The sequence below is a fragment of the Schistocerca americana genome, chromosome 4 (assembly GCF_021461395.2).
Source record: "Schistocerca americana isolate TAMUIC-IGC-003095 chromosome 4, iqSchAmer2.1, whole genome shotgun sequence".
Taxonomy (NCBI): domain Eukaryota; kingdom Metazoa; phylum Arthropoda; class Insecta; order Orthoptera; family Acrididae; genus Schistocerca; species Schistocerca americana.
The window spans coordinates 387,960,025-387,987,947 of NC_060122.1; the positions used below are offsets into that span (position 1 = coordinate 387,960,025).

At 38.8% G+C, this 27,923-nt stretch overlaps 1 protein-coding gene across 1 annotated transcript in view; it reads right to left on the bottom strand.

Annotated features, from left to right (window-relative positions):
• Positions 1-459: 459 nt before the first annotated feature.
• Positions 460-27,923, bottom strand: part of LOC124612318 (proton-coupled amino acid transporter-like protein pathetic) — a 112,167-nt gene continuing 84,703 nt past the window's right edge. Inside the window, exons 3-11 of the mRNA XM_047140448.1 lie at positions 14,930-15,015; positions 13,630-13,764; positions 12,754-12,904; positions 12,284-12,405; positions 11,918-12,002; positions 8,806-9,087; positions 7,466-7,644; positions 6,895-7,061; positions 460-3,436 (exon numbers count right to left, since the gene is read on the bottom strand). Coding sequence (XP_046996404.1) covers positions 3,195-3,436; positions 6,895-7,061; positions 7,466-7,644; positions 8,806-9,087; positions 11,918-12,002; positions 12,284-12,405; positions 12,754-12,904; positions 13,630-13,764; positions 14,930-15,015 — 1,449 coding nt within the window. The 3' untranslated portion in view covers positions 460-3,194. The remainder of the gene's footprint in view (positions 3,437-6,894; positions 7,062-7,465; positions 7,645-8,805; positions 9,088-11,917; positions 12,003-12,283; positions 12,406-12,753; positions 12,905-13,629; positions 13,765-14,929; positions 15,016-27,923) is intronic.

Below are 27,923 nucleotides of genomic sequence, written 5' to 3' on the forward strand. Positions count from 1 at the left end.
TTAATCAGTTGCATTTGGTGTAACAGCTACTGATGGTGCAATGCCTGTGCAATCTTTTGAAATAAAAAAAATTATTTAATTTATTTCCACTGATCTCACTACCTGAACCAGTTAACATTACTGGTTAGGTCACTTTGCAGATGACTCGATTGGTTCATATTTCACAATTACTGAAAGTAATAGAGAGTCCTTGAACTTCTCATTGTAAAGAAAACATGTAACCCAGACTTACCATGAAATTAAATGTAAATGAGTTACGTACATACATTGTCAGACCAGTTTTAAAACATGTGATTCAATTAACCAAACCTTTTATGATTTCGACTCCAGGTCCAATTTTGTTGCTCCCCCATCACACACAGAATCTTTATGATTTCATGTTATGATCAATTATATTAACTGCATGTCTTAGATAGGAAGGACAATAAAGAGATGATACCACAAATAAAACACTCACAGTTTTTGTAAAATAATATGTATTATGTCACATCAGTACATCTGCAGATTTTAAAAAAATGAATAGAGAAATTAAAAACTCACAAAGACAATTTTAAGTTTTGAAGAAAAGAAAAAAGTATGTTGTCCCTGATAAATATTCAGTCAGATCTGAACTGCTAGTAAGTGTAACACAAATACATGATCAATTGAATGTTGCACATTCTGTCATGTAATCTCCACTGAATATCTGTTCAATAAGTTACAAGTACAGCTGATAGGCACAATATTATGAAGCTTTTAACAATAAATTACATTCTTTTTGGTAAGCTGCAGATATTTTTTGCAGACTAAAACGTTTTTCATATTTCTTTCACTCATAGCACCACCTTACAATCACACAGCATTCCAATAATTTACACCCCGCAACTATCAATAACCTTCAATGTCAAACATTTGGCATGACTGCCACTGTACCACTTAATACACCTAAAAAACATTCCTGAGCTCTGAGCAAAATACTTTGCCAGGAACATTCAGTATACACACAGGATGCAAAATAACACAATGAATGGGACTAGACTACCAAGAAAAAGATCTACACTATAAATATGGCATAAAGAAGCAACAGCCTCTTTCACTCATACATGAAAACTTAACAACAGTATCAATCAAACAATGGAACTTTGTTTCAAAAGTACAAAGAAAATCTATTGGCTAATATGGTACCCTATTTCAACTAAAACGGAGGAAGCTGGTTTCCATGTGGTGCAAGTATTAAAAATAAATATCTGAAATGTGTTGTTCATTGTAAAAAACTACCTGTGCAGAAAATACTATTATTTTGTATGCAACAGCATAACATAACTTGGTGTCATAAGATTTTATCATGCAGTATGCATGTAATGGTTCAAAAACTTGAAAGTATTAAAAATGTAAAAGCTTCATGGAAATCTAACTTGAAAAATGTTTTATTTTCACTTCTGTTTTACTAGAACCACTGGTAAATCGATTCAATAATTTGCTTGAATCTCATGATAGCAGTATTCAGAGTAAATTGAAAAATAGTGCTACATAACAGAAGTTGCTTGTGCTTTTATACAGCAGAGATTTGTATAATTAAGAATTTTAGTGACCAATAATAATCCACAGAAACCAGCGAACATCACTGAAAAGTTTTATCACTTTTGCTGATTCTGATTTCAAACAGTATTTTATTCAATACACAAATGCTTTTTTGAAAATAGTATGTTGAGCATCATTGAAATTTAAAAAAATGTATAAAGCTGTGAAACAGTTTAAATATAGTTTCTCATATCCATCATTAAATTTTGGAACTTTGTTTAAAGCATCAGCATTACAAAAATATATCTACTAAAATATAACTGCTTTGTACATTACAGTGTTTGTCGAAAATATCAGATAATATTCCTCACTTAGATTGTACAATTTATCACAGTTGGCTTCGTTATTAACTGCTGAGCTTAACCTTTCTTAAATTTCTTGACAATTTTTGCAAAGTTGTTGTAACAGGTGAAATGAGTTAATTTCAATTTTAGAGACATATGTTTCTTATGTCAGTTTCTTTGTAAAATGTGAATAAATTGTTCTTATGTCATTGTATGAAATCAAAGTAAATTAATCTCTGAACTGCAATAGCAGCATACACATTATACATGAATAGAAACAAAAGCAGGAACAATATTGGAAATCTTTCACACTCTGCAGTTGTACATCATGCCAGTTCTCTAAGAAAGCACACTGAGAAAGCTGATATCAAACTCTGTGTTAGTTGTGTGGCACTATTCAGCATTTCCAACCCACCCACCTGTGCAAAAACACTTAAAAATTATCTTTCCATTTATGTATACAAATACTGCATTTAAGAAGAGTAAAATAGGTTACTCTTCAATCCAATAAAATTTACAACTTTTACATGCTATATCTACATATTATTACATTCACATTTGTTAAATAACAATAAAAAACATTTGAGATAGCACCTTACACAATAACTCGTATCTTATTTACGGAAACAATTAATAACATTAACAGAATGCGGCTCAGTGAAAGACTGCATTGGAACAGACTATAGTGCATGACAAACAATGGTTTTAAAAGTTTGTCATGTTTGGTACAAAGCTGTTGCTGCATTAACTTAACTCCAAAATGGTTTTGGATTACTCTGTTCCCTTACTATTACTGCATAGCCCGTTAACTGCAATGCAAAAAGAAATGGATGTTGCAGTTTTCTAATGCATGTAATGCAGTTTTACATTATATAAATTAAATTTGCTTGTGGGCTATGACTAGATAAATTTGCTTAAACGTGTTCAACACATTACAGCAAACAGCTAGTTCTTCCTGTAGGCACTCTTTGCTAACTCATTATCACTAATAAAGCTCCCTCTTCGCTTGCCACATGGTTATAACACTAACTAAAACATTAGCACCATATGGCAAGCTCTGCAGTCTAATAGGCATGTATATCTATGTTAACAGTCTATCTCTTCCAAATTACTGGAAATGGCACACCCAAAAGGGCTTATGGCAGGGAATGCCAGTGCCACAGTTGGTTTTAATAAATCACATACCAACTCTGTAACTACCCTGTGGTGCCTGCACCTAGGTAGACAAAGCTCTGAATCCGCCTCTGTTTACTGACTACTGAGATTAGCCTCCCACAACCTTTGCATGCGGACGGATGTAGGATGTGTGAGGCAGTTCCCACAGTAATTCTCCCTTAATATCTCACATCCTTACATCTCTTCGACAATTTCTTGTATGCTTGTCCAGGTTCCAGTGACAAACCCAAGTACTCCAAACAGAATGATCAACACGTTTTTCCAGAGACGCCAGTAATAACTCCCCAGTCCAGGAGATTCCCAGTAGGTGGCCAATTCAATGATGGCAGGGAACATCAGGCCAAGGGTTGATAAACACACAGCACCCACCAATGAAATTATTGGTCCTAGATTTGGCACAGCAGCTGCTACACCCACTGTAAAGAAAGTGTTCCATTTTATACACACAATTGACATGGCAAACATTGTAAACATTATGGCATAGGAGTTTTTATGTATTCTGCAAGCAATGGATGGAAATTCAGAAACAACTTGTGATTTTATAGAAATGATGCAGAATAGTTATATTGCTTGTAAAAATCAGTAAAAATAATGCAAGATTTGTGAGTGACTGATTGTTTTCTGCTATATATTCCAACAGAAATGTGCCATTAATAATTGTAACTCCAGATTTCCATATTTATTATGTATCTAAAGGACTTGTTTTCAATTTACAGTTAATTCCATGAAATAATGTCTTAGCATAGAAACTTTTAAGTTCAAAATTTGAATGGTGTTGTGTCAAATGAATCATATAGTTCTATTGCATAGACCAGAAATTATTTGTGACACAACTGTTATTGCATTACTGGCATGTGAAAAATTACATTGTAGTTATAATACAAAAAGTACATGATAAATACACTGAGTAAAGGTGTTTGGAGCAACATATATAGTCTTGTTACTTTTGAACATTATTCCCATTGTCAGAGGAAATGTTCCAAAGCTTGGAAGTGAGAGCTTAGTGGCTGTGAGAAAGTTAAATGCATAGATGTTTAAAACAATGGACTTGCATTTGGAAAGAGCAAGATAAAAATACCCATCTGTTTCTTATAGTTTTCATAAATTACCTAAATTTGATGTTAGAATTTAGCCTCCAAAAAGACACAGCTAATTTCCCACCATAGGCTTATCTAATTTAACACTTTGACTGCTGTTGATAGATTAATTCATCAAACCCCACTGTTCTCACTAAGCTGCTGAAGAGCTTAATTGTGACCTCTGCATTTTCCTTCAGCATTACTGATCAACTTGAACCTCCTCTCTGACCGCTGAGCACTCTTTACCAATACAGACATGTCACCACTCAGGAACTTGAGTACTGTTTCTGAGTTTAAGTACACAGCAGAATTTCTGCCCCATATCTTAGTAGCTTTTTATAGTTACTGCCATTAAATTGTGTTGGGATTCTTTTGTTTGTTGTGACCCTCTTTTGCTGCATTCAGCTTTGCTTTACGTCTTACTGTTAATCAGGATTGGCATCACAATATTTTTCCCATCATCGTTTCTACAAACAAAATGACAGGGCATTGTGGTTGCACTGAGGAAGAGTTCATGGAGATACTCAGGAAGAGCAGCACTGAAGATGAATTATTTGCTGTTGATGTGAGTGATAACTGCTCCTCGTATCCTGAAAGCCATGGTCCTAAGCAGCAGATGTAGAATTATAGTTCCAACAAGAGATGTAATTGATAGTCCTTCCAAATATGAAAAGCTGAAAGTGGTAGTAACTTTCACATGGGTACTGATTTCCTATCAGAACTCTTGATATTCATAGAGCTGCTTTGCTTTTGTCCAAAGTTTCTTTAATATTTCTATAGGTGACCTCTGTCTTTCCTCAAGTTATGCATTCTTCTACAGTCTTACATTTCTCATCTTGCCATCTCTACTTTGCCATTTTGCACTTCCTGTCAATCTCATTTACTAGATATCTATATTTTCTGCTTTTGTCAGTTAGATACCTTATCTCATGGGTTATTAATAGAGCTCTACTGGGCTTTCCCTGTTTGATCCCATACTGCTTTCACTATTTCATTTTTAAAAATAAACCAATTATCTTCTATTTATTTCAGTCAATTATTGTCTAATTCTCTTTCTCAAACTCTAAACTGCCTCTGTTTCTTTAAAGCTGTTCAGGCCCATTTCCTCAATTTCCTACCTTTCTGAAATGTCATCAGATTTAATCTGCAGTTTGTAACCAACAAATTATGGTCAGAACCCACATCAGTGTCTAAAAATGTTTTGCAGCTTTAAATCCAGTTTTGAAGTTGCCTTGCTGTTATGTAATCAGTCTCCTGCTCTAGTCCACATGTACAATCTTCTTTCATGAGTTTAAACCAAGGATTAGTAGTGATAAACTATGTTCTGCACAAAATTCCATCAGGTGACTTCCCCTATCATTTCTTTCCCCTAGTCCATATTCCTCACTATTTTTCCTTCTCTTCTTTTTTACACTGCTTAAATCCAATCCCCCATCACAATTAAATTTTTGCCTCCTTTAACTATTTGAATAATTTGTCCCATCATACATTCTTTAATTTCTTTATCATGAATGGAGCTGATTGACATATAAACTTGTATTATTCTTGTGGGTGTTGCCTTCATGTCTATGTTGACTATGATAATGCATTCATTAAGCTGTTCATAGATGCTTATTTGCTTTATTATCTTGTTATTCATTATTAGACCTACTTTTACATTAGCACTATTTTTTATTTTGTTTTTATAACTCATCTGACCAGAAGTCATGTTCTTCTGCCACCACACTTCACTAATTCCAACTATATCAAACTTCATCCTATCCAATTAAGGGATCTAATGCTGCACACTGAAACCCATAGAAAGCCACTTTTGTTTTACCTAGTGATGATATCTTCCTCAGTAGTTCCCAGATAGAGATCTGAATGAAGTAATATTTTCCCAGACTCAACCATACAGTAGAGTTGCATGCCTTCAGGAAATATAATGGCTGTTGTTTTTCCTAGCTTTCTCCTGTTTGCAGTACCAGCATAACAAGGCCATGTTGCTTAATATTACAAGCTCAGATCAGGCAATCATCCAGCCCGTTGCCTCTGCAACTACTGAAAAGCGTGCTGGCCCTCTTCAGGAACTACATGTTTGACTGGCCTCTCCACAGATTGATTATTCCTCCCACCCCATCCCCACCCCCTTCCTCTCTCTCCGTGACTGCAACTATGGTAGAGCTATCCATGCCACTGAGGCAGACAGCGACCCGACCTTGGAAATGTCCCTTATTAATGGGGGTGGAGCTAATTTTTACACCTTCAATTATGTCCATTTTGGTGGTGGCAAATCCTAGAGTAACAGGAGGAGACATACAAACATATTCAGCACAGTGCAAAGCAGGCTGTATGGGTAACACGGGATTTTGTGTGGGTAGATGTGATCAGGGGCTAACACCACAGCTCTCAGCTTGGCATGTAGCAATCTCATCTGCAGCAGCCATAGGGTCAAGCCTGTGATCCATCTTCAATCATTTAATCAATGGTGGTGAGTTCAACGGTAATATTTCGCCTTTGAGTGACCAAACATACATAAAAGTGGTAATATCAAGAGGAAAAAGGGCAGGTCAGAAAAATTTGAGACACAAGCAGATCAGAAACTAAAAGGCAGAACATGACATTACTAGAAAAAAGGAATAGAGTAAATATTTGGCAATGGAGACTTTTAATGTTAGAATGAGCTACTCAGTAAAATTCCACATGCTTGTGAATATAAACTTGTGTTACATTTTATGTAAATTAGTATGTTTCATTGTCATTAATTATGTTTGCAATTAATATTGCATAACCATTTAAATCTGTAACAAATGTACCTGTGCAGATAACGAGGATCGTTCTCAGTATGTACTCAGCAATGGTTTTGCGGGAACCAAAACGATGTTTTGTCGCCTTCCAGATGATCTCGAAGGGCACGTAGAACTGCAGTGCGTATGTGAAGAAAATTGCCACCGCTATCATGACCTTAACTGACTGGGCCAGTCTGTAACAAACCCGCACTAAAGATGGACCTCCATAGTTGGTTCCATTGGCATTTTGTCACTTCATTGTATCTTGTTGTAAAATGTGATACAGTGACATCCAAAAATGATTTGTGTTTGTATTCAGTACAAATTTATATTTGTACTCAGATCACTAATATCTGTCTACTATTTGAATTTTAAGGTGATTCGTCAGCTGTATATGTAATAATTGTTTACACTATATGTTGCTGGCAAGTGTCCTGAGGAAGTGCTGTAAATTTAATATTGTTTTAAAGCTAAGAAAGTTAGCGTTAGATAATATTTAAGCACTTTGGACAAATGATAGACATTGTGACATTAGATGGTATTAAAAATAATGTAGAACAATAATATAAGACCATACTGACTCTGAATTAATACTCACACTTCTTCTGTTGGCAAGTTCAGTGTTATGCTGCCTTCAGTCTTGTCACCATATTTAAGGTAGCCAAAGAAGCCGACAGCTGTGTAAAGGGACACTACAACTGCCATACCAATATTGAGCACACCTGGGCAGCCAATAAAATGTGTCGGTGTCTTCATACTGTTTTCGAGTGGCATTACCTGCAAAAAGATATTCAAATTAAATAAACAAAATTAAGAATTGATCTTAAGATAATTAGTAATATAGTACAAATATTATGGACAATGTTGCTAAGCTTTTTGACAATTTCCTCCTTCAAAGATAACTAATACAGTGGACATACACAAATGTGGCTACATTGTCCCAACTCTGCTGATTAACTGTGGTGTTGAGTTGTGTCAGGTCAAGTGGAAGGAAGGGAAAGTAGGCAGGGAGCAGTGGAAGTGCAGGTGCTGCATGTTGGCAGGGAGAGGTAATGAAAGAACATGATAGGGATGTGGAAGTAGTGAGTTTCCTTTGGTCCAGGTACCAGAAGTGTTGTGTGGCACATGATGAAGTGGTTTCATGGATTGTGACTTAGACAGGGAGGTAGAACAGAGGAAGATAGAAACTGCAGGGAAATGAGTGTAAGTGTGGACTCAAAAAAACTGAGGCATGGGGACAGGGGTAGAGATAGATGTGTGACAGAGAAAAGTATGGTACATCATTTGTCCCATATAGACGGCTGCATATATATATATATATATATAATGAATAAAAGTACAAGTACTTTGAACTATGAGAAGAGACTGCGACAGTCATTAAGAAACTAGTCCACTGAGGTTTATATACAAGTCATATAAAATACCAGAAGCTGTTCGTGTAATATGAATAGGTTCATGGATCATCCATCAATGCTGTCTCATTACTTTACTGAGTATTACAGATAAGCAAAAAAATATTGCAACTACTACAGTGATAGAAAATATTTTCTATACATGTGTATGAATGTCCGAAATCAGATATTAGTTGAGTACTTTAGAGAATCATTCAGAATAAAGGTGAGTGAGTCAAACATTAAAACATTAACACTAAGCCTGGTGTGCAAAAACCAAGCTACTGTGAAAGTCAATGACTCAGTTGTCAGAATCATAAAAAACAGCAGTGCTAATAATGTATATCCTGATTGAGCTTAAAATGCTAAAATGTCTCATTAATTTGAATTCTGCTCTATAATTAAATCAAACTGAATGTATCCTACAAAAGAGGTTAATGCAGAAGATTTCCATTTTTAACTGTTAGTATTTTTCATTAGTTGACATAAGAGTTAACATTTATTTAACATTAAAACCACACATAAATTGTTGATTGTTTCCACATACCACTCCTATTCCTTCCAAGGCAAAAATGGCAGTTCCAAAAAACAACGGTAGTTGTCCCCATGATGAAAAATTAGGAAGGCCACTGTTGGTGATGGAAGGCAGATCACTGAAGATGTAGTAGAAGGTAATTCCTAATCCAATACTGATCAGTATGTTTGCCAGCATTGAGAAAGGAGAGAGGTATTTCAGATTTCGAACCCAGTTGATTAGGATCAGTACAGGAGCCATTATCAGCATGTAGTACTGAATAGGCCACTCAGTCTCTGAGTAGAAATCAACAACCTATGACAGAAAGAGAAGCAGTTACAACCAACAAATAAATTTAAAAAAAATGGCTCTGAGCACTATGGGACTTAACAGCTGAGGTCATCAGTCCCCTAGAACTTAGAACTGCTTAAACCTAACTAACCTAAGGACATCACACACATCAATACCCGAGGCAGGATTCGAACCTGCGACTGTAGCGGTCGTGCGGTTCCAGACTGAAGCGCCTAGAACTGCTCGACTACCACGGCCGGCAAGAATAAACAGTTCAAACAGTTCATTATTTTTGTGAATACCCTCTGTGTCTTCAGGTTTTTTCAGATAACAACAGCTACATATTTAACTACTTTAGTATTAAAGGAGACCACTCACCAAAAAGCAGAAGCATTGAATTGTTGATCGGCATACACAAAAGAAGGAAAACTTGCTAGCTTTCAGAATTACCTTTTAATGGCCTAGAGTAAAATACACAAACACACACACTCACAAACATGGATACATGCCCTATGCCCGGCACCATGGAGGGGCTTGGGAATGGATATTTGTGTGTGTGAGTGAGTGTGTATGTGTATTTTACTCATTAAAGGATGACACTGAAAGCTAGCAAGTTTTCCTTCTTTTGTGTTTGCCTATCAAGAACTAAATGCTCCTGCTTTTTGGTGAGTGGTGTTATCTAATCCTAAGGTATTTACAAAAATGGTTCAAATGGCTCTGAGCACTATGGGACTCAACTGCTGTGGTCATCAGTCCCCTAGAACTTAGAACTACTTAAACCTAACCAACCTAAGGACATCACATACACCCATGCCCGAGGCAGGATTCAAACCTGCGACCGTAGCAACAGCGCGCCTCCAGACTGGAGCGCCTAGAACCGCACGGCCACCGCGGCCGGCTAAGGTATTTACACCCAACAAGAACTTTACAGCAAAGTTTATGTATATAACTAGTATTCAGTCACACCAATGACATCATCCAAATAGAATATCAGCATAACAAGCATTTTTGCTACATAACAAGCAATAAATTGTTGGATTCAGTGATTGATGTGAAACTGCATTTTACCTAACCTGAATGACATCACCTGTGAAACACATTTAAAAAATGTATTTTGTGGCTTGAGAGGATTTATTTATTGCATTCTAAAGATATTAATCTGATCTCAGTTCATGAAAACTGTAGTGGTAAATTACCAACCAAACTAAATAAATGGTCTTGGACAACATGTTAGTAGGAAGCCTAATAAATTTTTGATTCAGAGTTATCTTTTAAATATGTCAGGATTAGCCTGAAGATGTAGATCAAGTGTACACATTAAATTACTATAGGTGATATAAGTCACAATGAATTACACAAAAAGGTAAACAAAATGTTTCCTCATATCACAACGTTTCTGTATTTTCACTTTGAAACTGGAATAATTGAGTGCACACAAGCAAGAATCATACGGAATTCTGTAGAGGCAACAAAATTACCGTGTTTATCATTATGCCTTCTACATATCATCTGTTTAAAAAAAGGTCAACAATGCATATTTAATTATTTCTGCCCTTCATGGAACTGTTGCAGATTTGCTTAGTCACTGTTCAGCTATTAACAATCAAATGATACTGCATCAGTTCCATTTATTCTGTACACCTCACCCAAAACATATATCTATTTATTTTTATTCATATATTAATTTATTTATCCTTTCATCCAGCCATGTACTTTACATAGTTTACATTAAGTTAATTACAGCACATGTTATAACAAGTCTTGCACCACTTAGAAATAATTATGAAGGTGTGTTGAAGAGTAATACTTCCAAACTTTTATGTGAAAAATCTTAAAGCTTTTTAAATAAAACAAACATTATTAACATTCTCCTTATATATATTTTTTCTGCAGTCCTCTGTCACTAGAGAGCTCTGAATGGTAGCGTGTAACAAGGTGGTGTGTAATGTAACCATGTCAGTGCAAGAAAAACAGCATGTTGTAATCGAGTTTTGAATTCATGTAGTTCATTCATACATGGAGCACAGCATGACAATGCCAGGCCACACACAAGCACTGTGACGTCCATAACAGTCCGATGGCTCAGGTTCACTCTCATCAATTGTCCTCCATACAGTCCAGACTTGGCCTCATCCGATTTTTGTCTGTTTCCAAAACTTAAAGAAAGGGCACCTTTAGGACTTCACTCTGACCTGATGAAGAGGTGCAAGCCAGAGTAAGGCTGTACCTCTGTCAATGAAGTTAAATATTCCACAAGAAAGGTATCAATGAACAGGTCTCTCATTGGGAGAAACATATTTATTACAAGCATGACTATATTAAGAAATAAGTATGTAAACATGATCTAGAATTTTAATAACATTTGTTTTATTAAAAAAAGCGTTAAGATTTTTCATGTAACACTTTTAAGTGTATAACATAAATAGTGGTAACAGTAGTAGCTACCATAAATAGTAAAAATAGATTTTATATAATTTCATGGAAAGTGAAACAACAAAGACAAATTATAAGGAGGTAGATGTAAACTGAAAACTCTGGATACTGGTAGCAATGAATGTTGGGAAAGAGGTGGGGGAGGGAGATAAAAAGGAACATCCAGAATGAGGGGTGGGGATGGAGAAAAAAGCATGACTGTATAAAACATGAAAATGGAAATACAGATAGCCAGGAGAAGATGGAAGCACTTGCTTTACTGTTTAACAGAGACAAATTGGCCATGTCTAGCACTGAGATCACTTAAGAAATTTTTAGGCCTCAGATTTTACACGTAAGTAACGTGGTCAACAGACACACATAACAGTTACACAATGCCAGCCTGTTATATAAAATTTGTTAAATTTAACTAATTTCTTACCTGTTTAATATTTTTTGCAACAAAAACAATGTAGACACAGCAGCATCCTATTAAATCAATCACCAGGAATGTGTTTATGCAGCCCCTGAAAGAGAAACAATTTCATACATTTTCAGGAAATAGATACCTTGTGTTACAGTATTGTTGTAAACTATACTTCAATGCAAATAATCTTTTTAATTTGGTTGTCAATAGCTGTGTAATTAAAATGTGAAAATACAGAACAACACTTTGACAAAATTTGTGAATGTAGCATGTCTGTTTTACGTATTTCAGTATCCAAATTTCAATATAGTATTTTTTTAATATTGCATTTTTCTGACAAAAAAGTTATTTAATTTTTTTATGATAAATATGTGCACTCACGCTGCAATTCCCGAAAACTTCTGCAAAACTGGTGGTCCTGTCAAAAATGCTGCTTCAGCTACTTCAGAAAAGCCAAGCGTAGGAACTTTGGATCTACGACATAGGATATGTGCGCATTTCACCTGAAAAAGAGGTTTTTGTTATGCTCGCTGCAGAAAATAGAGTGTACAGAAGTATCCACTCAGTTATAATGAACTGCTCAACCATTTCATAGCCTGTTCAGAAATTTATGTAAACTGAAGGTAATAAAGACAGGAAATTGCTTTTTGCCTTATAACAACATGTTTATCAAAGTAATTCTTCTCTTAGGGAGATATAACTAGTTCTACTTATGTCATTCAGACTGAGTTTGTCATCAAAATATGCTACAAATGTATATATCTAATTTACATTCTTAATATTAGAAAAATCATTATTGATTGTTTATATATAAATGAATACTTGTGCAAGTAATCACATGAAATACTCACCAGTATGTGTACACAGTATGTGCAGACAAAACCAACAATGAAAATTGCAACAAGGCCAAACAGGAGACCAGAATTGTAGAATGCCAGAGGCATTGCCAAGATTCCTGATCCAAGACTTCCCTTTAGCAAATGTATTAGTGTCTCACAGTCACTGAAAAAGTTAAAAATCACAGAATCTATCAGTGGTCTACAACAGAAATAAGTGAAAAATATTAACAGTTAATAAAATTGAATGTAAATTATGTTCCTAACTTGTGGAGACCTACTAAGCCAGTAGATGTGAAAAACATGGAACAAAACTACAATAAAATGTGAACTCTTGTTATAAATAGTTTCCTCAGAGTACTCAGATATGCATTTGACTTTGACTTTTAAAGCATATCATAAGTATGTGAATTATGTCTTGTTGCTGCAGTCAATAATTATGTCAGAACTGACTGAGAGAAACAAAATTATTATGTACATATTTCTGCAGTGACATACTCTTTCAGTTTAATCTCATAAAGAGGGCTGAGGGTAAGGGAAATGACTATTAAATGAAAGTCTGAGGTCTATGTACATTTCTCTCGTGTTAATATTATTTCAAAATTTATAGATGCAGGTCTACTGCAAAAAAAAAAAAAAAAAAAAAATTATGTCAATCCTATAAGACATGTCAGCAGAGTCCATAACTAAAATAATAGAAACAGTTAAACAATGCTTGCTAGAGATATCATGAGATAAAATATGCACATGCAGTGGATAATGAAGCGGAGAGCTCATGATAATCACTATTCATAAGAAGCCTTAGAAGAATCTTCATTACACACATAATGTCAGTTTTGATAATATTATCAGTCTGGCAAGAAATAAAGAAAACTGCACAGCAACACTTACGTGGTGGGATGTGGATGGTCACGATGTTCAAAGGGGTTATAACCGAGCTCCTCATCATTGGCAGGCTTTTCAACAAGTGGAGTAGTTGATCCAGCAGCAACAGTGATGGGAACATCATTTTTATCACATTTATATCTGTGAAAAAAAGTGGATAGTTAGCACACTCAAGGGGACTTTAAAACAGATAACATGAATTAAGTATTTCCTGATTGTAATAAATAAATACAACCATGTCTCTGATGACACTTGTTTGTATAATGTAAGCCATACAGTGAATTGCAATCTTGGATTGAGATGCCCAGTTATGAGAGTGTTATCTGGATTACCGAAGGACAAACAGTTAAAATTGTACAAGCAAGTTGTGTGACATTGCTGTAACAAATAATATGTAAAGTAGTGTTAGTGGACAATAGCTAGGATGGATCTAGTATGGTTGGTGCCAGTGGAAACACAGATCACACTTTGAGAGATTGTGATACCAACCAATTCCTACATTAAATATGTGAAGCTTGTAATCATAAATGTAATTAGGATTCTCAACTATCTGAATTAAATTTTTCTGATGAGAATTCATTTCTAATGCTTTGGGTAATGGATATCTATTTTTAGCCAGTTTCCAAGATGTTAATGAAGTTAGAAACAGATAACACATGAACTTCTGCCACATCAAGTTAGTTGAAGTTTGATGAATTACATCAGACACATTTATTAAAAGGAGAGAAAAAAAAATCTGGCACTTTATAGAGTGTGAGTTCTTGATGAAAACAAGTTCAGAACATGTTGTGGCAGACACTGATTGCTTATAAAGATAGATGTGTAAATTACATGTATGGTCAGACACATGTATGACACAAAGTGGAATTCAGTACATATGTTATATTTTGTCAGTAACATAATTAATTTTGTTTTCAGTTCTCCTGCCATGTGTTACCTGTATGTAACTAGTGTCCTTATTTTCATTTTTTTATAGTGTGTGTTTCAGTTAGAGTGACTGAAATATCACTGATTGCTTTTTTAAATTCTAGCTTATCAATGCTGTATCTAGCATCTCCCTCTTCAGGTGACTCTATTTGACTTTAATGCTTTAGTAAATTTGTTTTAAATTCTCTATGAGTCAGCCAAACTAATAGATCAACCACTACCAGTTAGTTTGAAATGTATTTACACTGTCTGTATTTTACCAGATCCTCTGGTAATATTGACTTACATCTTTGCATTTGATCAAACATACTACATTTTTTATACTCTGAAACATGAAGACTGTTTCTTTAAGCTTACTTCATTTGAGCACATTACTTACTTGTTAAGAACAAGGTCTGCAAGTTCTGTTCGACAGCCTCTCTTCTTGGAATCATATTCAGTGATTATAGGTCGCAGGTTGCCTGCCTGTAAAGAGAGAAATTGGATATGATTAGATAGTGCTGCATGTATTGACAAAAATTATGTTGATAGCAATTAATGCCCCCTACTGCATTGTGTGTCTCAGGTAACTTACTTAATCGATACCTTATTGCCAGACGTCTCAGACAATGGCCACATATTTGCTTTTGGAGGAAACAGTGAATGTACTGCTAGTGCTCAACTGATGATAAGTCCTAGTACACTGATCAGGAGACACGTTTCCGGTGAATCTCTGATGAAACCCCTTTTAACTCATCCTCTTATTAGGTGAGTGGCCATTCTCTGTTTGTTGCCTTCATTCACATCTGCATCTCATAAACAGTCCAAAATTTGACAAATAGCCTCATGGTGCAGAAGAACTACTCTTGAAATATGATGCCTCTTTAGCTGAAGTTGTCAACCGATGATAACTTGGTGGCACTCAGTTGGAGATAGTTCAACCCATTCCAGGAGGTGAAAGAAATTTCCTATTGCAGAATTTGGACTGCAAGGGAAAAGTGGTAGTGCCTGATCATCACATTTTGCAACAATGTCCCGTGTTGAAAATCAAACCTTTCCACAGTGTCTAATAGAATGAGGACATGTGGCACTGTAAATTAAGATCCATCCCTTGTATAGGGGTGGTTGGTAGCCCTCCTTTTACTATTTGAGAGGGATGGACATGTGCTAGTAGTGAGTTTCACCATGCTTTTGTTCCATACTATGGTCATCAGTAACAATACAAACACATCAATAAAGTGCACAAGCATGCTTCAAAGTATCAGTTTCACACAGATGTGCACTTGATATCATGTAAGATCTGAGGAATGTAATGATAAACCATCTCAAGAAGGAGCTTCATCAGGACAATGAATTGAGATTCCCACAGTGTCTTCAATGCTTGCTGATCAGTATGGGACTAACTTTGACTATGACTCCACTCAGATTTCCTCCAGCCTGTTTCCATTACATAACTAGGCAAAACTATGTGGCTGCAACAAACTTCTGGCAGTGTACTAACTGACTGACTCCATCATTGAATCCTGAAGGCCACACAATAGAGACTCACCACCATCACTGTCTGCCAACAACTTCAATGGATGCAGTATGGAGAAGTATGGGATCAGTATACTAGTCTATCGTCAGCATTCTGACCTTTAGAGATATTATTATTTCCTATTTAAGTGGATTCTCACCCTCATGATTGCATTCAGTCCATTCCAGCCCTTCTATTAAAAAAAATCCCTTGTAAAACCAAAATTCAAAACTAGGTCCTCTTCATGATTGTCAGACATGTTGCTTCTGAGGTGGACACTAATTATTCCTTTAAATGAAAAGTAAAATAGCAATTATACGCTTCTGCCAGACCACATGGTGCTAATTCATGTATTATAAATGCCTATCTTTCCTGTAACTTGCATAATAGTGTATATGCTATGAAGGTTCTGATTGCACCATCATAAATTTTTACTAACACCTAAATTACCGCTCAGTCATAGCTTATGCAGTATTTTAGTATTGACAATACCTTTCAAGGATCTAGTTACCACTATCATATGTAATAAATTCAAGTTAAATTGTGTTTTTGTGGAGATCTTGACAGAAATGAATCAAGAACGTTTTTCAGCACAAGTGACATATCATTCAGTGATTAGATTCAACTGCCAATTTACACAAAAATAATGGAAGTTTGGAATTTAGTGACGTAGGCACACCAGCCACCAACAGTACTTAGCCACCAAGGACTTGAGATACAGTATCTAGCACCAATAATCTGGATCTTCAAAGGCTGAATTTGGATTTGTACAGTTACAAGCATGGAAGTTTCCTTCAGCACCTGACTAGAAGGAAAATGTAGTCTTCTCAAGTTCTTCCTCAGTTGCTAACAGTTGCCTCAGGAGCCCTGTTGACATGCCGTGCAGTCAGACCCTGCCAAGTTTCCAAGAGATAGCAGAGGCAAAGTCATACCTCTCTGCCAGCAACTGTTGAAGTCGGCCACCCATGTAGTGTTAACCAGCTCACTTTATTCCAAGAAGCGTTCTGCCTGTGTGAATGGCTCACTGCTCCACAGTATGTGGTCATCACGTGCACTCCCTGGCACCGAGGCGGTGCTCATCGTGACAGTCACACTATACTGAATTTTTTGCTAGCCTTTAACTTGACAAAATCTCTCAAAACAGAATATGAATCTATTGACTTCTAAGTACCATTTTCAATGGCTACAGTTGACATTCTACACCATCATATATAAACGTTCTTGACCTAAGGCATGTCTTTGTCAACTAGAGTTTTAAAAATCTCCTCTCACTACTGGCTACAGATAAAGGATAAGTCAAGAGGTTTTGTAAGGTTAAAAAAGTCGTGAGAAAAATGTCAAATTGCTTTATGGAAAATAAGGTAGGTCTGACGAGGCATGTGGAGCACTTCCAGCAGGAATATTGGGCACAAAGATCAAAACATCATCTTTCAGTTCCTTCCCACTGGTGCCACATTCATCATCATCATTTAATGCAGTCTCAAGAGCCGTAAATACGACTTCTAGTTTTCCACCATCCCTCGTCTGCAGATCATAAATAACGTACAGAAAGCAGAAGCTCTTACTATAAGTGTAAATAACCTAAAATCCATTTCATGCACGACAATGCAGAAAAAATTATCGTGAAGGAACTTTCTGCTTCCTGTTCATCAACAGGCTCATTGTTAGACTCGTAGGTAAAATACTTCTTCATTCTCGTGGGACTAATTAATTTTTTTCCAACTCTGTATGAGATCGACGTTCGTGTTAGCAATTACATTTGCATCAGTTGTCACTTCTTCTGAGCTTTCCTGCTAATTATGATATTGCCTGTGTACAAATCTTGGACTTGAACGCCTCTTATCTACAGGGTTATTACAAATGATTGAAGCGATTTCACAGCTCTACAATAACTTTATTATTTGAGATATTTTCACAATGCTTTGCACACACATACAAAAACTCTAAAAGTTTTTTTAGGCATTCACAAATGTTCGATATGTGCCCCTTTAGTGATTTGGCAGACATCAAGCCGATAATCAAGTTCCTCCCACACTCGGTGCAGCATGTCCCCATCAATGAGTTCGAAAGCATTGTTGATGCGAGCTCACAGTTCTGGCACGTTTCTTGGTAGAGGAGGTTTAAACACTGAATCTTTCACATCACTATGCATGAAACTTGCCCTCACGCGTTCAACCGTTTCTTCGCTCACTGCAGGCCAACCTGTTGATTTCCCCTTACAGAGGCATCCAGAAGCTTTAAACTGCGCATACCATCGCCAAATGGAGTTAGCAGTTGGTGGATCTTTGTTGAACTTCGTCCTGAAGTGTCGTTGCACTGTTATGACTGACTGATGTGAGTGCATTTCAAGCACGACATACGCTTTCTCGGCTCGTGTCGCCATTTTGTCTCACTGCGCTCTCGAGCGCTCTGGCGGCAGAAACCTGAAGTGCGGCTTCAGCCGAACAAAACTTTATGAGTTTTTCTATGTATCTGTAGTGTGTCGTGACCATATGTCAATGAATGGAGCTACAGTGAATTTATGAAATCGCTTCAATCATTTGTAATAGCCCTGTACTTGGTACCCCAAGCTGCCGCTTGGGTTGGGTCCTCATTCCACCAATGTGTCATCAGTACTAGGCTGTTAAATGAATTGCGAGTTAGCTCAAACTGTGTGGTAAATGTGACGTGGCACTGATTCCAGAACATGTCCAGATGCGCCATTCCGTCACGCTGGTGATTTCCTAACTTTGCGTGAAGTGTAGCCAAGTTTGGGACTTGCGCTGATGTCTTGGCAAGAACGGCGTTACGTTTCTCCATTAGACGAATCGTGTTCTAACAATAACGGTTTTCGGGTCTCCCACTGCCTGTTGCGAAATCTGCCCTGTCTAGCCGCCATGACACGACGAGCGACTTGTGTTCTTTTCAGTCTCCTCTAGCAAATTGTCAAAAAGTTCGTCAGCGATAGTTCAGATGATGAAAAGAATTATTTTACCTATCCAAAATATTTCATCCTTGTATTCGAGACGGTACGGACAAATGTTTCGAGCTTCAGCGCAACACATTGTACATAGACCGTAACTTAGGCGCGGGAACAATATTCTGCTCAGATTTTGCAAATTTGGTAATTTTGGAAGCAGGTTAATTAGAAATGAAGCATTACTGAAAAACATTACTTAAATTAAGTATGTAGATAAAAATATTGCGCACACCAAATTACATGTTTCTTTGCAGTAAAGAAATAACAAATTGTATAAACTTCCTCAAAAAAATCTTACTGTTTATGGCTGCTAATGTACATCCGTTTTAGTAAGACGTATAATAAAGAACAAATTTTATTTGCTCCTCATAAATTATCAATATTGTTTAGTTATAAAAGAGCGGTGCTGAAATTAGCTGTTGAGAAAATATCACTTTCCAGGAACTATGTATGTGGGTGTGTGTGTGTGTGTGTGTGTGTGTGTGTGTGTTTATAATTTTATTTTGCGTTTCCTTGCTTCAAGCGAAGCAAACTCACCGCTCAAGTCACTGACTTGAGCTTAGGAGTTGTGTCGCATACTCGTATTCAATCGACAATGTAGCTAAATCTGACAGTCTGCTTCAACGAATACTTACTGCATCCACAGGATGATGCTGTTACTGGCATTGTCGTAAATATCCTCAAAGCCATTTCAGTTTTGGATAGGCGTCTCTCAACCGTAACTTAATTCTTAAAGCACTCTTTAAAAAAAATAAAAAATCAGTTTTTGCGCTTCCTCTGTGGCTGCATTGTTGGCGGGAGCCTTTTTCGCCAGCCCCTCGTGCAAAGGGAGACAGAAAGACCGTGCCAGTTTTTTAAAAACTTCTTGCATTAAAACATTAGCGTAATTCCTAGGAGCGCTTAGTGCTCGGTTAACTAAGAACCATTATGGCGTCACGTTCGGTCGTCAAACCTGACCCTGCATTGTTTGCCAACCCACACCTGCTACGTTGCCTGAACAAGACGTAAACAAGTCTGCAGCGGCATTCTGAATTTTGCAATCTCCCTTGCCCACTACCGCGTTTGGTAAGACAGCTGGACGACATGAGAGCGGTGTTGTTTAAGTTGGAAGGGTTCAAGGCGCAAACCATTTACTTATCACAATTTCGTAATCTGGGCGTTCGAGCACTAGAAAAGACATTCGTTAGACAATGGATCGCTCTAGGTTACGGTAAACGTCTGCAGACTGGCCAACAATTTTTTTTTTTTAATGAGGCATTGGATAATTCTGAGCAGTTATTTATCTGTACTGTAGACTTCTCTTTAATATCTGTCGGTTGGATCTAAATGTGCCAGTATATTGCTATACTTGAAACACTTGGTTAAGCCAGTTGACTCATGCTCGAAAGGATCGGAATAAATACACCAACTTGGTAACTTAATGTTTTAGTGATTTCCGCATGTGATTCTTCACTTCAGCCAGTGATCCATCTGCAGCGATGTTGCTGTCGACGAGATATTAAGCCCGACAAAAAATAAACAGCTTCTCAGTAAAGAGCCACTGCCACGTATTTCGTGACAGTGTTTGCTAGTTTTCACTTTGTTGCCATCATTATTCGCACTGACTTGCTAAGCATTACAGCTGAACTTTACTCACAGTGTTTAGCTTCGCAGAGGTTTTGAGGGAACAAGTAGCGGGTGCATATATCCTTGTGTATACATAACATCAGTAGAAAAAAAAATGGCTCTGAGCACTATGGGACTCAACTGCTGAGGTCATTAGTCCCCTAGAACTTAGAAGTAGTTAAACCTAACTAACCTAAGGACATAACAAACATCCATGCCCGAGGCAGGATTCGAACCTGCGACCGTAGCGGTCTTGCGGCGCAGACTGCAGCGCCTTTAACCGCACGGCCACTTCGGCCGGCTTAACATCAGTAGAGGTTTGTATGACTGTAGTAGTCTTTCGAGCCTTGTAAGAGCTTTTGCGTGCAGAAAGCTTAGTCACAGATACAGGAAAGATATGTTCATTTCTGCCTCTGTACAACAACTCTTGGAATGAATGTCCAGGAAATTCTCTTTCGAGTTTAGTGAACAGAATTTGTCTGTTTTAGTACTTATTACGACATTTAAAAAGCTATGAATATTCCTGTCGTATCACATTATTGTCTGGCAGACCCCGAGGCAAGTTTAGCCTCCAAATCGGAAACCTTGCCACGCATGGTGGCTTTCTGCCTTCAGACAGTACGAGTGTTATGTCCCGGTAAGTGTAGCTTTTTGGTGTATGTGAAAATAACGTCGGGATTTTAATGGGCAGTCTGATGATCAGGAACTGCACAAGATACCATCTCTCCTCAACTTGCTGGCTAAGTAGCGGAAATGAACATTTGTTCCAACACCATGATTCGAGGCAGCGCATGGCTTGGCTATGAAAGCGGGTTTGTTCTTGTCAAATTCCGGCGATTTTGGTGTATCTGTGTTACTGCAGTCCACTGTTTCTCCACGATAAATGTTCTCAAAAATTACTGATGAAGTGAAGTTTCTTTTCCCATGTCGCTGTTAACTCCTGTTACAATCTACAGGATGTTCTAGAAGTCACTCTCCCGACTTGCCGCCTTCGTTCAATCTATTGAGTAGTTTCCTATGAAATCCACTCACAAAAGAGCAGCAGAACTTCAAGTATCGCGGCCAGCAAGGCACGATTACGTTAGATAAAAATTTAAAAATGGAAGGCAGTGAGGGCCGAACTTTGGTTGCAAATTTCGAAATGTCGAGTCTCGCTCAAGAGTGTTATTTTCTGATGAATTTGGGATGTATCACTGTTTGATTGGGAGGGGTGTGGTTTTCTGATCTAAGGAAAATCCCTATTATGTGCAAGAGTCGGAAAACAAAACGCCCCATGTCAACACAATGCCTGTTCGGACCATTTTTTTTTAAGGACACTTGAACAGAAATTTGTATTTAGACAAGTCGCCAACGTAGTTTATTACTTCAGCTCGAAGACATGGAAATCAATAATGATGTGTGTCTACAGCGGGATGGAGCTCCAACACACTTTGCTATTTAGTTGCGTGAGCTTCGTGATGAACAATTTCCAGACTACTGGATCTGGCGTGGTTCAGTAGCATCTCCATCGCCAGTGAAACGACCACCACGGAGCCTTGACCTCACCACGCCGGCCGACTCATTATGGAGAATAATCAAGTGCCACGTGGCTCACCGTTGGCAAGACTTGTGAAGAACTGAGCAAAAGTGTTGTGGAAACCTTTCGAATCGAAACTCATAACATCATCCACAAGACGTCGAAAAGAACATGGATCTCTGTGGAAAGCATGGTAGTGTACATACAGAATCACGGGATATAGTGCATGGTTTTCATTACTTCATTATGCTGGGTAGTTATAATTGAAGTGCAACTCCTCGCGGAGGTCCAGAGTGAGCTGTAATTATCGTGTGGGAGCCAAACTTGGTAGATGTGCTTGTGTGTCAATGCGAGACCGATTTACGCAGGAAAAAACTTAGTTCTAATTTTAGCCACCAGGTGCAAATCTGGCGCTGTACATCTAGTAAACGTCTTTGGTGCTCGTATTGAGCTAACTATGCAAGCGCCGGTTAATAATAAAATCAACATCATGCCTTTCTCACTTGTTTGACCTTTTCTTTCCAGGTCAATAGAAACATTGTAATTGGGACTAATGTTTTCCCAGCGTAAGTCGGATCTGCATTAACGCATTAAAATATCTACCAAGTTTCGCTGCCATACAATAATTACAGCCCAAATTGGGCCTCTGCGAGTACTTTCACTCTATAAGCAACTGGCAGAATATACTGGTTTGACCTAGTGGTACAAGAACTTCTCGGATACACGGCACTTATCCAGCTGTTATGACAGCGTATGTTACGGGACGCTTTGATGAGATGAGTGCGTGATAGACTTGTGCAATGCGGCGCGGCTCTTCCCACGAAGCTGCAAACGAGTCCCGAAGGTTGACCACGGCGTCAGGCAGGGATCGCGTGGATGTGGCCCATTGCGGTAATGGTCAACATCCCCCGCGACGGCTTCAAGTGGCTCAAGTACCCACCAAGGACGGCCAATTGCGGATCGCGAGCTGCGCTCCCTTGTCACCTGCCTGGTGAGGGGGGGAGGGGGGGGGGGGGGAGGGTGACAGCGAGGTCGCGATCGCTTTTTTATTTTTAGCTCCCGCTGCTCTGATTGCTACCAGCTACGTCATGCTAGCGCCGTCGCTCTCGGGTGCGTTGACTCGCACAGTGTGGAGCGTAACTTTGGGTTAGTTGTTAACAATTTTTAACTGCTTAATGAAAGTGGTAGCTTGACCTTTTATCGTGAAATATCTGTTTTTATAATTCCTTGTGGATAAATCTGGTCGGATATAGACATGGCAAGCATATGGCCGTCCTGTAGCTGCAGCCATTATTGAAACTTCCTGGCAGATTAAAACTGTGTGCCCGACCGAGACTCGAACTCGGGACCTTTGCCTCTCGCGGGCAAGTGCTCTACCAACTGAGCTACCGAATCACGACTCACGCCCGGTACTCACAGCTTTACTTCTGCCAGTACCTCGTCTCCTACCTTCCAAACCGGGCGTGAGTCGTACTTCGGTAGCTCAGTTGGTAGAGCACTTGCCCGCGAAAGGCAAAGGTCCCGAGTTCGAGTCTCGGTCGGGCACGCAGTTTTAATCTGCCAGGAAGTTTCATATCAGCGCACACTCCGCTACAGAGTGAAAATCTCATTCTGCAGCCATTATTGTTACACTGCTATCATGGATCATACTTCAGAAGCCATCTAGCCAATTTCGCCTTTGACTTACCTGTCTCAATATAAGCTCAATATGTGGATCTGATCGTCCTGTAACATACCCTACTCCCTATCATTTCAGGATTTACGCATCGATCAATGCGCTGTATGTTGTTTAAAACATTCTTTTACTGCCCTTTTGTTGAAGCGCAGGTATGCTAACGGCGTCTAAGTAATCAGTTGTTAGAGGAGGTAAAGAGATCCTACAGGCAGAGGGTGGGTAGTCCTTCATGTACAATTCGTAATTACGTGGTTCTCTAGATAGTCTTACGTAACTCTGGAAGTACGCCTAAACTGACACTGCTAAAACTTTTATCGAACTTGCGCTTGTTCACTTTGCTGCTACAAAAACCTCTGTTGAAGTTTTTAAATAATTCTAGATAAATTTTTTTTACGGGACAGTTTTATGAAAGTCTTATTTCGTTTTCTGTTAGTAGTCTACTTTTGTCACTCATTAAAAAAAGAAAATGTTGTTACCAATAAAACTGAAGATACAGTTAAACTGAATAATCACGCGGTATAAATCTAATGCAGTTAGGAACTCGTATTACTATATGATATTACTTGGTATTAAATTCAAGTAATGTTCAGTTTAGTGAAAAAATAGAGAGCACACAGCCTGTTTTTTAGTTGTTGTTACGAATTAATTATGTGATAAAGAACTTATTCAACCACATCAGCCGTATGAGAAATAATGTTGTAGATCATCACAAAAATCCTTCGTAAACTGTGATATATTATGCATCTAACAAGCGAAATCACTTTTGGAGGCGCTCGTGGCATTTACCTTCCACTTCACAAAAATCTACCACGGATTGTTTTGTGTTATTAATCAGTGGTTGAAGCTGTATCGCTACAAGACACGAAACACGATGTCTCATGGGTAAAATGTAGGCAAATTAGTTGGAGATTGCTTCGTTTTGGCGTCCTGATTGACAGCCCGTGATTACGGCCTTAGCGGTATCACCTGCCAGATAGCGACGTCAATCCTATCGCCGTCACCGTAAAAATCGAAGTCTGCGTCATTCCAGGGAAAGGGTGTGTAACGGGATACTAGAGATGACTTCTGCGGTTTACAAACTATGTACGAGGGCGAGTCAGTGTTCTTAGAGTCGTGGAAGCGAAAAACACACATTGCTAATAATTCGTCTACAGTGGCCATCGCGACTGAACACCTGCCAAATGTCGAATCCTTTCGGTAATACTGATACTAGTGACAAAAAATGTCCAAACTGTTGACATTTACGTTAGTTTGCTCGCCCATCTTCCGCAGCAGCCAGGAAAATCGGTAGTAATTGTTGACATGTGTCACGGATGTTCTGTTCTTTACAAATGGAATGTACTGAACGAAGGTGTTGTAAGTTAATGATGGTGTTTGTTTTAAGAGTTGAAACAAAAATTCTCATATTGATATCAAAAGTTGACTGTTGGTCAAAAACAGCTCGGCAAACACCGGAATTGTAGTGTCATTCAAATGGGACGTGTCTGAACATCCGCCTCGTCGTCCAACTGGCTCCAGGAGACATCCACCTGCAGAAGCTCATGACAAAGTAGCATGGCTCCCAAATCCCAACGGTTTGCATCCGACAAATAACAGCAAGACATTGTGGCAGGCTAGCTGCAATCTCTTGTTAAGAGATACGATAAATGCTTAAATATGAATAGCAACAATGCCGAAAAGTAATATAAAGGTTCAGCTTTAAGACATTCACGTCAACCATTCCAATACGTTATTTCTTGACTAACGGAGGCTATTTTCCAGGTGACATTGTTGTATTTTACCGCGAACGGTAAGTATGCAGTGTTCTGAATACGTTGCAAGTGTCACTCGGGGTCAGACCAGTGTTCTGTGTAGATGCGACTGTATTAGAACAGAGCTAAGTGAATTAGAACATGAATAAATTGTTCGTGCTCATATGATGGGTGCTTCCGTAACGAAGGAAACAGAGATGTTCGGTGTTTCAAGAGGCACCATTTCGAAGATTTATTCCGCATATAAGGAAAGTGGAAAAACGTCATCCGCTAAGTCACAACACAGACGAGGAAGTGTGTGTTGAGTGATTGTAACAGACTGTCATTGAAGAGGATTGCTACGGAACATAGGAGGACAACAGCTACAAAATTCATTGCAGAATTCAACCATGGCAGCACCAATACAACAGGAAGGGAGTTCCACAAGCAGTGAATTACAGGGAAAGGTGGCATTTCAAAAGCACCCATCAGTGATGCAAATCCCGTAACAAGAAAACATGGTAGCGAAGCCATAAAATCTGGACTTTAGAGCAATGGAAGAAAGTCATTTCGGCAGATGAGTCTTGTTGCACACTGTTTCTAACTTCTGTCCGAGTTTACGTCCTAAGAGTGAAAAAGGTGGGGGTTCAGTGATGATTTGGGAAGGCATATTGTGATAGTCCGCTGGCCCCATGCGTACTCTGCGAGTACCCATTACCGCCAAGCATTGTGTGACCATTCCGGCTGATCAAAAAAATAGTTCAAATGGCTCTGAGTACTATGGGACTTAACATCTGTGTTCATCAGTCCCCTAGAACTTAGAACTACTCAAACCTAACGAACCTAAGGACATCACATACATCCATGCCCGGGGCAGGATTTGAACCTGCGACCGTAGCGGTCACGCGGTTCCAGACTGAAGCGACTAGAACCGTACGGCCACACCGGCCGGCTCCGCTGATCAGGTCCATCCCATGGTACAATGTTTGTTCCCCATGGCAGTGCTGTGTTTCAAGGTGACACAACCCCTCTTCACACAGCTCACATCGTACTGGGCTGGTTATGTGAGCAAGTGGATGAAATGACGCGTTCCTTTGAAACTGCACAGGAACTATTTTTATCCATTCCAAAATGACTGGAAGTGTTTTGAATGCCAAAGGTTTTCCTACTCCGTATTGGGATGGTTTTTCCATTTTTACGTGTTTTTGTCCACCCCATGCAAGTGCTCGTTAACGCTCTTCATTTCGACAGAACTTCCGTAGTCGTACTGTGTACAGTGTATGTTCTTAAAAAGCGGGGGCGGCAACCGATGTTAAGAGATAAAGAATGAATTGGAGAGATGAGAAAGTGGCTCGAGCAGGGTTCACTGTCGCATGGCTCTAGCATGCTTCGCTTCAGAGTCGAGGTCACGAGACGGCCGCCCCGTGGCAGTCTGGTGGCGGCACGTGGCCGTTTACATTGGCTATCGCATTGTCGTTGCTTCCGGCGACCACAAAGAAGGCCGCGCGCGAGCTCTGCATTCGCCAGCGCGCCTCTTCCACACAACGGCTGGCCCGCAATCTTCCACTTTGGCGACGGTGGCCAGACTTGGCGTAATAGGGCGCTATATTTAGAGGCGCTGGAGACACTCATCTCACGGGAGGTGCTGATCCCAGCGCTCTGTACGGCTAACGGGCCAATGCGCGACCAGACAGACGTACGTGCTTCACTTTGACACTGCTCGCTTTGTAACTGATAAATTAATGGCGTTGCCAATGTTCGTCGTCTGTGATTACATCCGCTTCAGCGTTTACTTGGTGCCTTCTAACTACAACTGGATTTATTCTTATCTCTTTCTCACACTGACCTAGTCTCTAACGGACACCACCTATTTCCAGAACCAGCACTACATACAAGAACGAACGATCTGGGGGAGCACGTGTACTGTTGATCAGTCTCTTTGTCGAAGCAGTATTGCTCCTCGCGTTTAAGAGTTGAATACTCGTAAATACAGAGGACTAGACAGAAAAATTATAAAGTTATTGGGCGTAAAGCAGCTCGTCTTGAGCAGAGTTACACGTACAAAATACGTAAACCTGACATTACTCTAGTGAAGTAGTATTTTTCGTCACTCTTTAGTGCCTCAGGGTATCTTTCAGACCAGTGAATGCCAGGACAGTACGGGGAAGGTCAAGGGCAGTTGGGAGACACTGTTGCCATGTCACTTCCACTCCGTCCACGGTTGGAGAGCGAGTAAAAGACAGATCGAAACACAGTCACATGTTATTTTCGGTTCGTCAGTTGCAAACAGGACTAGTTTTGAACTGTGGTTGCGATAACGAGCAAGGGGGAAAACCTGGAATTCATGGGGCACTCACTGTTAATGCGTGTTTAATGTAGAAAGTGACTCATTC